This window comes from Populus euphratica, unplaced genomic scaffold (assembly GCF_000495115.2).
Source record: "Populus euphratica unplaced genomic scaffold, PopEup_1.0 scaffold152.1, whole genome shotgun sequence".
NCBI lineage: Eukaryota > Viridiplantae > Streptophyta > Magnoliopsida > Malpighiales > Salicaceae > Populus > Populus euphratica.
Window position 1 is genome coordinate 239,970 of NW_011500040.1, and position 12,304 is coordinate 252,273.

Here is a 12,304-nt window from a genome sequence, read left to right on the forward strand (position 1 = left end):
CTATTTTATATATATATATATATATATATATATATATATATATTAGAGATCTCTCTCTTTATAATTTTTAATTGGTTATTAATTTTTTAAAATTTATTATATAAATATTAAAAAATATATTTTTTTTAATATTGAATTTAAAACTCTTTAGTATATATAACCTTTATATTTTTTTAAAAAAAAATTAATGTGAAATTTGAAATCTTTTAATATATATTTTAAATTTATAATAAAAAAATTATGTTTTTCTAACTTGGAATAAAAAAAATATTTAAATTAAATATTTCAACTTAAAAAAATAATATGTTAATATCATATTTTTTAAAATGAAATAAAAAAAATTTAAAATAATTTTTTGAATTTTATTATTTATTACTTATATTTACATAATTTTTTTATGAAATATTACAATTTAAAAAAATTAATTTTTTTAGTATAATTTAAGTTAATCATGATAAATTTATATAACTCGAGGCTCAGCTTTTTGACCGGGTTAACCCCGGTTCAGGTATGATGAATATATCTCCGTCTGGGATTGGGTTTGGGCCGTATATTTTGGATTGAAATTCTTCAGTTGCACAAATTCCCGTAAAATGGAATCTACAGCGAAGAGGCAGGAGATACCGTGAGCGTGTAAGTTTTCTTGCTCGCAAAACCTTGTCATTCAACTGCAGCACACACAGTATAATAAGGGAGTGGCAGTACACGTTATGATGATAGTTTTTAAAGATTTAAAATTTATTAGTCCTTAAATATTATGAGATTGCTTTGTGCGCGTATTTTGCACTGTATTTTAAAAATATTTTTTAAAAAAATTATTTTTTTTATTTTAAATTAATATATTTTTTATTTTTAAATTATTTTAATATACGAATTTCAAAAATTAATTTTTAACAAATAAAAAATATTATTAACATACCTTTTTATTTGATTACTGTTTAAGAATCCATTTAAAAAACGATCATCATATTGTCAAAGCCTATTCATGGTTTGTTGGACCGAGGACATAAAATAACGTTATTGAATCGGAATGGTATGGTATGGTTTATTAGCCTCTTGTAAAGGATTCTACATTGACCTCATCTCAAATTTAATTTTGCAATTAATACACACACACACCCCGAAGGGTGATTAATGTCGCAGCACTCAATTCACTATTCACAATACAATAGTGTAATTATAATTTTATTTTTTCCGAAAAAACCAGTTGGTTAGTTTTATCTTTTCACCAGTCTTCTTAGTCATTAGAAATTTACTGGAGATATAATTGTCTCTTTATATTTTTAGTATAATAAATTCTGTAATTACTCTTTATACTAGATTTTTTAAATTCTTTTTTTTTTTTTTCTGATTTACGTGGGGTGTCCGGGCCAGCTTGCGTGCACCACGACTAATCCCCACGGCCCACTGAATATCCTGCAAACCCAGTAGGCATGTAAGGCACCGCGGGGGTGACAGGCGTTCACGCTAGGACTCGAACCCAGGTGCAGTGAAAAGAGACAAGCCCCTTCCACCGTTAGACCAAGCTCTAGTTTGCAAATTTTTTAAATTCTTGTAAAGAGGAGTGCTTCGTGTTTTCATTTGTAGAAATAAAGTTAAATGAAATGCCAAATCCTAATTTGTATAAAAAATATATAACAATAAGTTTAAGTGCCCTTTCACACTGGTTCTTTTTTATTAATTCTATAGTTTATCTTTTAAGGATGAATAATTAATTTTTATTGTGCTTAAAAAATCAAGTTTTAAATTTCATGGGTTAACCCGGATCTACTTGGAATAACCTTGAAAATTTTAAAAACATATTTAAATATTTTATATTTTATATAAAAAAATCTTTATAAATATAGGATATATATTTTGTAAAAAATAAAATTTAAAAGAATATTTTAAAAGATTCTTTATTTCACATTGAAAAGATATCATGTAATGTTTTTAAGTTAAAATATTTAAACTAAAAAAGTTTTTTTATTTCACATTGAAAAAACATAAATTTTTTCATTGTAAACTTAGAGTATATATACTAAAAAATTTCAAATTTCACATTAAAAAAATATTTTTTCATAGAAATATAGAATATATATATTAATAGATTTTAAATTTTACCTTGAAAAAATAAAATATTTTTTAATACTTATACAGTGAGATTTAAAAAGTATTAATAACTAATAAAAAAATAAAAAAAAGTATAGAAAAAAACCAATTTAAAAAAGAAACATCAAGTCAATTGAGTTGTTGCATTTACTAGTTTTTTAGCAAACCTTGATTAATCAAGTCACTAAATTTAAAGTTGACTCGTTGAATAAGTTCGAATTTAATAACTATAATGTAAGAAACCCTCGTATATTTTAGAAGGTATGTAAGATTTTTTTTAATAAGACAATACCGCTAGTTAAGGTGAAGTTTTTTATCATCTATAAATCTTAGTATTTTTTTTATTATGATCTCTCTTCTCATTTAAAAAATATAAATTGGTATTTGTTTTTTATTTTATTTCACTTCAACCCCTTTTAAAAAAAAACTATTTTGCTCTAAGTAATTTCATAAAAATTTTAGTTACTTTCTCTTCTGGACAATTGTTTCAGGCAGTGCTTAAATAGTTAGAATTATAACATCAAGTATTGATTTTGTTTTTAAAAAACACACTTACAACATGTAAATATTGTTTTTTTTTAAAAAAACAGCTCAGCGCAGTGAAGTCCACATGTGTGTGTGTGTACATATAAGGTATACTTAATTGTATACAAAAGAAAGTCGAAAAAAGTGGACAGCTGTCCTGTAATCGGGTTCGGATAAAAGATAGATAGATAGAAAGGGCTGTGGTTGTAATTTCAGAGAAAGAAGCAGGAACCAGCGAGATGGGCGGGAGCAATAATTTGGAAGTACGATCTCTTTGGCTTTTTGCTATTTATTTTTTTTTGTTTATTCAATACTGCTGATGATTAATTCTCAGTATTTTTTATTATTTATTTTCTTTTTATAAAAAGAAGGGAAATCATTATACGCTGTCTTCTGGTCAGGATTCTTTAATGACTGACTTTTCTGACGTCTCAACTGAGAGGAACGAGAGGAAAGGCAGAGGTAAGCACAGAACACTTGTTCTAGGGGTGAGTAAAAAAACCAAAAAACTAATTAAATAAAAAAAATTAAAAAACAAATAATTGAAAAAACCAAACCGAAAAAAAAAATCAATTATTTCATTATTACATATTATATTAATGCGACCTGGGGCTACTGGTTTTGTTTTGATTAACTTGCTATTGGATTTTTGCAATGTCAAAAATATTTCAGTATTAAATTAATATTTAATTTTAAAAAATAAAATTTAATTTTGTTATTTAAACCAGATTGGAACTTAAAGGATATACTAAAACACAAAAAAAAAACATTGTTTTCCTTTCTTTTACTACACATGAGGTGTGAGTTTTTAAATCTTGATCCCTAGGCTTTTTCCATTTTGCAATAAATGTCAAAGTATTTTTTATTGATAAGACGAGTGATATTGAGATATTTTAAGTTTTATATTATTGAAAATAAAAACTTGAGTTTAAAAAAAATTTATTATTTTGAATTGACATTATTGTTTAATCTAAATGTTCATTTGAGTTGAGAAAGATTTGATGGAATTTATTAAATATTTTTAAATAAAAAATATTTCAAAAAATAAATATAATACAAACCTATTATTATTATTATTTTTTCACTTCATGCTTATAAAATTTAAACCACGTAGAACGGCAACACCCGAATATTTTTATTTTGAGTAAATTTTGTTTATACGACCAGGCGTTGGTAAACTATCTAGCCAGGTTAGAAACTCTAGAAAAAAGATCTATCTGGGCTTCTCAAAGCTTTTTTGTTTTTGTTTTTTGATGATCATGGCTTTGATTTTACGCACATCAATCCACGAGTCTATCGCTGTCGATCAGAAACCCAATCATCAATGATCTTGACATGGCAATCCACAATAAAACAAGATCACATCTTTCTCCCACAATCTTCGAACCTGCCAGCAGAAATCTTCTGGGCGTAGCTTAGTCTCATTATTATAAATTTGAAAAACAGCAACATTACCACTTGCAGTATTATTTTGTAAAATAATTTTTTAGTTAAAATACATTAAATAATATATATATAATTAAAAAACATAAAAAATAATGTACACTTTTATAAAAATATTTTTTAACCGTAAAGGTGTAGACTTGTACCGGTTAGATTTAGGTTGTTTCACAGGTGCATGTGTGGATGAAGTTGAAATTTATATATGTTATTTTTTAAAATATTTTTTATTTAAAAATATATTAATATATATATATATATTTTACTTTTTAAAATTTATTTTTAATATAAACACAATAAAACAATCTAAACATATAAAAAAATAATTTAAAATAAAAATTAAATTTTTACCAAAAAATAAAAAAAAACACCCTCTTTCTAACCGAGCGGCTGTACAACTTGGAGGAACCAGAAGACAGCAAGTAAAGCTATGCACTCCATGAAAATGGACCCCTACCTCCCATATCATGTGCCCCTTTGTGGGATGAAAAATACCTAAAATAAGATAAAGATATGGTTTCATACTATCATATAAGACAATGAACACGAGATCTGGAAAAAAAAAATTGTACAAAAGAATATGATACAGAAACATAAAAAATGGTGGTACAGGGAATCCTCTCTCATCATCAAAACCCTGGCCAGAGCCTCTCTCTTATTTACAGCGTTCCGTGACTCTTAACTTGTTGCCTGCAGAAGAGATAGATAGATATTCATGATTTTGCATCATCACCAGCCCCACGAGGCCTTCTCTAGCCTCAGCTTCAATATCACCCGTCATTTTCTTTTCTGTCACGTAATTTCTTTGTCCTTCTAGTTTATATACTTGTATTGAAACCAATCTCACGGTCTAACGGCAGCACTCCAACCAGTTTTCCCATAGCTGTCTCTCTCCTCTTCCTTTGCTAGCTAGAGCCTATGCTATTGTACTAGCATCACTATTCCTCTGGTGGTTTCTTCTGTTGTGCCAGTGCTTGTATTTGTCAAAGTTGATTTCTCCTTGTAAGAACTCGCTTTGGTTTGGGTAAATAAGATGCCAAGTTCAGGTTCTTTCCTACGGCAGCTGAGTGGGAGGTCAACATCTTGGAGGAGGAGTGCTAGCAACAGCAAGTATTGCACTGTTGAAGGTGGCTATAACTGTGAGAGAAGTTTGAAGCAAATGGAAGGGGCTTCCATGTATGGTAATGACAATGCTGGGCTGGTTATGAGAAAAAGAGTGGTGGTGGTGGTAGATCAAACTTCACATTCTAAGCATGCAATGATGTGGGCATTGACTCATGTGGCTAACAAGGGTGATTTGCTCACTTTGCTTCACATTATCCCTCCTAGCGACATGGGCAGCGGTGAAAGAACATCTGATGCTTACTCTCCTTATCTTGCCAGTTCTCTTGGGTCGCTTTGCAAGGCTAGCCGACCTGAGGTATGCTTTGTTTATGTTCAAGAAATCCCCCTCCCCTCTTAGCTATTTGTTGGGTCTAAAATTGATCTTTGAGTTCTCTGCTGCATCACAATAGTGACCTCTTTTGAAGTTTTGTTTCTATTTTGGCTCATCTCGTGTGCATGAGTGATAGATCCCATGTTGTAAGAGAGTATCTTCTAGTTGTGTTCGATAGATCCTGCCTAGTAAACTCCACTCCTCTCTTTCCTTTGAATGCTTATTGTGAGAGGGAATTCCGGTCCCTTTTCACTTGGTTTAATTTACTTTTGAACTACATGATATCCCTTCGTAAGCCTTGTATTGCACTCTCTTTCTCTTTCTTGGAGGGAGTAGGGGGGCCAATTTTTACTAGCTTGGTTTGTCTTTTCATCTGTCACTTTTACTTTCCAGAAATGCACAGATGGATGTGGTGGGAGATTTTTCTGGCACTTTTTATCCTTCTTTTCTCGTCTTTTCATTTAGTTATTTATTTGGGAAAGAGAGAGATGTCATCTGGGGCAATTTTCAGGTGGAAGTGGAAGCACTGGTGATTCAAGGACCCAAGCTGGGCACGGTGTTGAGCCAAGTGAAGAAGCTAGAGGCTTCTGTGCTCGTCCTGGGTCAGAAAAGGCCCTCCACACTTATCAGCTGGTGGGTCTAACACTCTAACCTTCGTATCTCAAAATAATATATTCTCCACCCTTTGGTCTCCGAATGTGTCTGATCCTTGACTTTTAACATCCGCTTGTGAGAATTTTTTGCAGCCTCTGTGGGACAAGCAGCAGCGAAGATTTTGTTCAACAGTGCATCAGCAATGCAGAGTGCTTGACTGTCGGTGTAAGGAAGCAGAGCAAAGGCATGAGCGGGTACCTCATCACCACTAGAAGGCAGAAAGACTTCTGGCTCCTTGCTTAGGTTGATTTCAGAGGTTAATAACACTAATTAGGTTAGATTCAATGCACTACTACTAGCGTCCAGTCCTCTGTAATCCCTTTAGTACTGACCGGTTCTTCCCCCTTTTCAATGTAATGCTATGAGAATCTTTCTACTACTGAAAGTGATTTTATTGTGGATAGCGTTTGATGTTGCTCCATTTTATTTAGCCCCCGAGATTGTTTCAGTTCGTCGATGCCAGGAAGGCGTCTATCTTGAAGGGCAAAACAAGCAATTCAAGCACTCCTCACAAATCACCAGCTGTTATTGCTTGCAACTTGATGGCAATCAATTGTAGCTTCCTGATTTGCAAGGTGAGAAGTATTACAGGTGATACGAATTTCCGTCCTCGGCAACTAGTTTCGTTACAGCATGAGATGGAGGTGGAAATAATGTGAAACTTTTCAGAGCTTGCCATTGTTGTGCTCTTGCATGATGAGGCTATGCAGATTGGGCAGTGTCAGTACCGTGAAGTCATCAATTAACAGGTGAAAGATACATAAAGGCTGATTTATCAAATATAAATAAATATCAGACCACTGGCCAAAAACTGAATGATTTCTATTTCTGTGCGGAAATAATAACATATGTAAAACTTTCGAGTGATCTAATGGAGGCTCACACGACGGAGTGTTCTCATTCTTCTCTTCAATTCAACCCTCCTATGCCAACTGCGCAGAGCCTCAATACCGTGACCTCTCAATTAGACCTTATCATCCAATTTGTCATTTACAAGGGGTAGCAATTCCATCCGATTCCTCGGGGTCTTGGGTGTTCGAGGAGTTCCTGGTGGTGGAGGCTGTTGGGATAGCAAGTGCCTCACATACCCATAGAATGTACACCCTACAAGTGTAATGGCACATCCAACAGCATTCATGACAGATATCGGGTTCCGGAATATCATCCAGGAAATTAGAACAGCAAATGCAACCTGTACACAATTAAGACGGACAGAGTGTACGCGTATCAATACCATAGTTGCTTCCTGTAGCAAAACTGCAAGCCCAATGGAAAAGCACGCAAAATATTCTTTGGTGGCAAAGGATGCAATATAAATTCAAGTACACGTGAAAGCGAAAGAAACTGTCAATAAACTTGTAATGCATGCAAAATCCAGGTGTTGGATATTGATGAAGACATAGAAAATGAAGAGTTTTAATGTGATTGCAAGATCAATTCTGTTGTAAAAATATTTGAAGGTACTAAACAGTGTTCAGGTTCAAATCTTGAGACAGGTCATATTAGGTTAAGGGATGAAAAATTTTGGTCTCACCTTAAGATTTCCAGCAACGTTAAATGTTACTGCAGTTGTGGAATGAATCACGTAAAAGATAGAGAAGTTGAGACAAAAGGCCAGCAGACCAGAGCTTAAAATGATGATGAGGGAAGACCAGACAGCTTCGTGGGTGTAAAACCAATTTATAACCCCGCTACCTTCAACCAAGATTGCTGGTAATGCCAAGATCATGGTTGCAAGAGGTGCCATGTAATACACGGTGTTTATGCTAAGGTACAGGAAAAATATATAAGAAAGGATCAGACTGAATCTTGCAGAGATAAATCATGCAAACAATTTCACATGCAATCAAACCCACACATTAAACAGTTTTCCGAAACAATTTTACAAGCTTCAATTTTGCTTCATTATTTGCTAGGAATCGCTTAAAACAGAAAAGACAGGCAAAAGACAAGTGACTATCACCACCAAAACACCATAGGAAAAGGAGAATTAACAAGATCCTGGAATGTTTTGTGGTTGAGCATTAAGCTCCAGAACCAATCTAAAAGGATGCCCATCTTCAATTGTCTTAAACTGGTCAAAATGTGGAGTAGAGATGCCAAGCCACCAATGAACACAAATTCTTTTGGTATGATAAGGAGAGAAAGACCTATATCAACCTCCAACAATCTTTAAGCATTCAATTAGAAAAAAAAAATCACATGGTGAGCTCCTCACCTGAAATCTGCAAATATGATATATGCCAGAAGAATATATGCTATAGCAAGTTTTGCATACAAGTCTTGTGTGATTTAACCTGTAATAAACACAGGATCCAATATATTGCAGGTAAAATGCAAGCCTAACTTGTATCACTTCCAAACAAAAGTATTGTACATAAAGGGGAGCTCACAATTAAAACGAGGCATGGCAAGTATAATTCCCATAACCCTTACAAATATTGGAAGTGGAGGTAACAGAAAGTTTTTAACTGGGAGTTCAATCAAAAACATGAAAGAAAAGAAATGGCTGATCTATTTCAATCCAATCTCCTCTTAAAGAAATGGACAGGTTGTGCCAGACTAGCAACACTGCAATTTCTACAGATTGGCATCATCTCTAAGCCTCATGAAAAATAGTCACCAAGTAAACATATACAAGACTGGTTTCACTTATAGAATCAGCAGCATGTTCTTTTGAGATCATTCAAGTCAGACACCATCATGGTGAAGTTTCCATGTTTCAAAGCATTTCACTGGTAGTATGCTATGCTGTAAATATAGGAATGCTACAACAGGAAACATACCATAATACAGATTTTAAAACTCAAATTTCAATGATACATGTATCACACATTACACAGGGAAATCCTGTCGTCAGCAATATAAAGTAACTGTAGATGCTTATCTTGCAGCTTCTCAAGTAACTATTAAAGCCAGATGAAAGAGTTCCAATCAGAGGATTTCCAATAAAATAAGAAACGAATGCAATAAAACAAGAAACGGAAAACTTTAAGAGCAAGTAAAGGAAAGGGTGACAAGAACAGAGATGCTACCTGTCAAATTTATATCCGTGCAGCAGAGATTCTGCAAGAATAGTCTTTGTTGAAGTGGCCAAACATCCAAATAAGGCAGCACAAAATCCGAACATATTAAAACTAAGCTCAGTAACTGATGTTAGAAGGATTCCTCCAACAATTGGTACCAAAGAAGCCCAAATTCGCCAGTCAAAATATTTTCTCCAAACTAGCCACTGTAAAACAACTGTCCAGCCATCGAAGATAAGACAAAATTATTGCATGACAACAAAAAAATACTGAGGATCAGGAAACATAAAAAAATAGCTTATTTATATTGATGATTTCTGGGCCTGACCTGTGGTTGCAGGAGTAAATGACTTTATTGTTTGCATAAATGAAACAGGAATGAATCGTAAGCTCACATTCCCCAGCACTATGTTGATGCAAAACACAAATGACATGGGAAAAATCCTTCGCCAGCGATCTTCAGGTTCAACCACTATCAATGGTTTGATCTTCAGAACCTTGATTACCACATATGCTCCAACGGATGAGCATATGAAATGGATGCAAGATACTGATAGCGGAAACTTGAAATCTAGTTTCTGTGAAAAGAAACAATTTCAAATTAGAAGACCTCTGATGACACCCATAAACATCAACTCCAGTTCCAGTACATAAACATTTGAGCTAAACACTGAGGAAATTTTTTCTGCCAATGACTGTCAAACCAACTGGAACAGAAAGGATGACAAGTAGGCTTTTAATAAGAGGGAGATAAATAATTTAAAGAAGACTTGTCATGAGAAGGATTGTCAGAAAGGTCATCTGATTTTAGAATCAATACATGTGAAGTAGAGATAAATTACCAGGAGCTCCCGTAATATTCAGGTCTATGCGGAGCATTGAAACTTTCTACTACGCTCCACATATAAAATACAAAAACAGAAGGATTCTGCTACATTACTGAATATAACTTCAATATCAGATTTAATAATAGTCACATCAACTGACTGTTCAAACTGAATTCACATAAAATAGTTGCTCAAAAAGAGGATAGCCATCCCCTCAGTCCAAAAAAAAAACAATCATAAGTTAACCAGAGCCCGAAAAATCCAATTTCTTTTCAGAAAAAATTGGGAAAAAAAATGAATACAATTTCCTGCACAGAGATTTGGAAAACACAATCAGGTTTTTCAATCAATTAGCATAAACTTCAAACCCTGCAATGAACATACATACAGAGTAGATCTGTTTTTTCATGTCCCATATAGGTTGGAGTATTGATCTAATTATGAAAAAGTGAAGCCATATCCCACCATCACAAACAGGCTCGAAAAAAATATGAAGAGGACAGACAAGCTAATAAAACAGTGGCTAGCTCAATTATACCCACCACCATATAAGGTGGCTTGTCTGTTTACAAAAAGTTCCAACAGGGTTTATCCCTTTTTCCATCAGTTGGTGAACTGTATGTGCCAAACATGCGTATCAATCTACAACAAGAATTTTAATGATTTAATTATCTACCTTAGTGACTATGCACATGGAATTCAATTATTTAAATTAAAGAAATAGCTGGAGAAAAAAAATTTGAATGTTTGTAGATACATGCATATTAATACGCACCAAACAAACTAAAAATAGAGGAATTTAATATACAATCCCTCACTAATAACATATATAATTACAATTAGATTGATTAAACCCGAAATACAATTTTTTTTATAAAAAAAATCAGATGCAAATATCGATACATACCTAAAAGGGAAAAAAATAAAAATAAAATAGAGCATTGACATCAAGATTTAAGCTATAGAAAATTAGCATTCCTGAAAAATTCAGCTTACCCATCAAGCGAAATCGATAGATTACTTAATAAAACAGGGAAATTGAGCTAGCCGAGTTAACAAAATTCAGACTAATTACATTTAAAAAGAGAATCAAGCTAATTAACCATGAAGATGTGTAGGAAAACAGGGAGAACAGACCTGGAAGATCCATTTGTTCATGATAATAACAGTAACATTGAAACACCACCATTGGAGAATAGCGAGCAGAGATCTAAACACACTCCACTGAAAAATCAGACTCTCCTCCATTTCGCAATCTGTATATTCTCTCAGGAAAAAAAGAAACCACAGAATTCACCTCAATTAAGGAATTTCACTTCTCCTCCCTTTCAAATGGCTGAATTCAAAATCAAAAGGAAGGATAGAGAAAGAGAAAGTGGAACCACGGTGACGCGGTCTTTAGGGAAATGAGAGAGGTGGAAAGGGAAAATAATTAGCAAACCCTAATTAGTGAGGAAGAAGTAATAAGAAGGTGAGGATGAGGGCGTAACGGAGCAGGCAGCTCTTCTTCCATGTGATTACTGCTTAAGCTCTTCGGGTTTTAAAACTTCTTCGTTGAATATTAAACGTCTCTCTCCCTCCCTCTCTCTCTCTCCCCCTCTCTCTCTCGTGTTTATTACATGAACTAACAAACATTGTCTATTTTTTACTAGTATCCACTACCAAATGCTGTTCTGTTTCAAGATATCTTTTATATAAAATATTTTTATTTTTATTTTTAAAAATTTATTTTTAATATTATTATATTAAAATAATATTAAAATAAAAAAATTAATGCAAAACAGAAAAATTTAAAAAATAACACAGCTGCCAAAAAAGCCTTAAGTATTTTTTTTAATATATAAAAATAAAACTTTTCAATGCCATTCCTTGAATCGTGTGTGAGGATTTGGAAGCAAACGATGAAAGAAAAGGATAACTATAAAAATACTTCTTCACAAAAGAATAAATTCAATTCGTTGTTTTAAATGGTATTGGTAATAATTATTTGTACTCTCAACAAAATATGAATTAAAGGGGAATACTAAAACCTAAGGTAATGCTGGAGATTCTAAATATAGCATTTTGTTAATTATATAGTTAAGAAAATAATGCAGATAACCATCAAATGAGAATAAAAAAAAGACCATTTCGTTAGTATTTAATTATTAATTGATAGATAACTAAAATGGAACTTATGAGAAATCTCATGGGTCGTATTGAAAAATGTTCATCTCTATAAGCTGAGCTGCTGATGTGGAATATCAGGTGCTCTATTTATTTTCTGTTGTGTATATCGTATTTTTTTAATGTGATATTTTTTGTTG

The 12,304-nt window shown here is 32.8% G+C and overlaps 2 protein-coding genes across 2 annotated transcripts; one reads left to right on the forward strand and one right to left on the reverse strand.

Annotated features, from left to right (window-relative positions):
- The first annotated feature begins 4,807 nt into the window (after nt 1–4,807).
- On the forward strand, nt 4,808–6,575 carry LOC105107227 (Adenine nucleotide alpha hydrolases-like superfamily protein). The gene is made up of 3 exons (XM_011001077.1): nt 4,808–5,476; nt 6,003–6,124; nt 6,238–6,575. Exons 1-3 carry the CDS (start codon nt 5,090–5,092, stop codon nt 6,386–6,388), a joined length of 660 nt encoding a protein of 219 aa, XP_010999379.1. The 5' UTR covers nt 4,808–5,089; the 3' UTR covers nt 6,389–6,575.
- A 312-nt stretch (nt 6,576–6,887) lies between these two features.
- LOC105107228 (UDP-galactose transporter 1-like) lies at nt 6,888–11,651 on the reverse strand. The gene is made up of 5 exons (XM_011001078.1): nt 11,136–11,651; nt 9,500–9,749; nt 9,181–9,388; nt 7,680–7,911; nt 6,888–7,337 (listed from the first exon to the last, which is right to left on the reverse strand). The coding sequence occupies exons 1-5, from the start codon at nt 11,244–11,246 to the stop codon at nt 7,110–7,112; spliced, it is 1,029 nt and encodes a 342-aa protein (XP_010999380.1). The 5' UTR covers nt 11,247–11,651; the 3' UTR covers nt 6,888–7,109.
- Between the last annotated feature and the right edge of the window lie 653 nt (nt 11,652–12,304).

What these genes read in the sequence shown, in the direction of transcription:
- LOC105107228 (XM_011001078.1), bottom strand. Translation starts at nt 11,246, where the DNA reads ATGGAGGAGAGTCTGATTTTTCAGTGGAGTGTGTTTAGATCTCTGCTC. An exon ending in ATTTACTCCTGCAACCACAG is followed by an intron (nt 9,389 to 9,499) that starts GTCAGGCCCAGA and finishes ATGGCTGGACAG; the next exon opens with TTGTTTTACAGTGGCTAGTT. An exon ending in CACGGATATAAATTTGACAG is followed by an intron (nt 7,912 to 9,180) that starts GTAGCATCTCTG and finishes CCTGTACCTTAG; the next exon opens with CATAAACACCGTGTATTACA.
- LOC105107227 (XM_011001077.1), top strand. Translation starts at nt 5,090, where the DNA reads ATGCCAAGTTCAGGTTCTTTCCTACGGCAGCTGAGTGGGAGGTCAACA. An exon ending in GCAAGGCTAGCCGACCTGAG is followed by an intron (nt 5,477 to 6,002) that starts GTATGCTTTGTT and finishes GGCAATTTTCAG; the next exon opens with GTGGAAGTGGAAGCACTGGT. An exon ending in CCCTCCACACTTATCAGCTG is followed by an intron (nt 6,125 to 6,237) that starts GTGGGTCTAACA and finishes AATTTTTTGCAG; the next exon opens with CCTCTGTGGGACAAGCAGCA.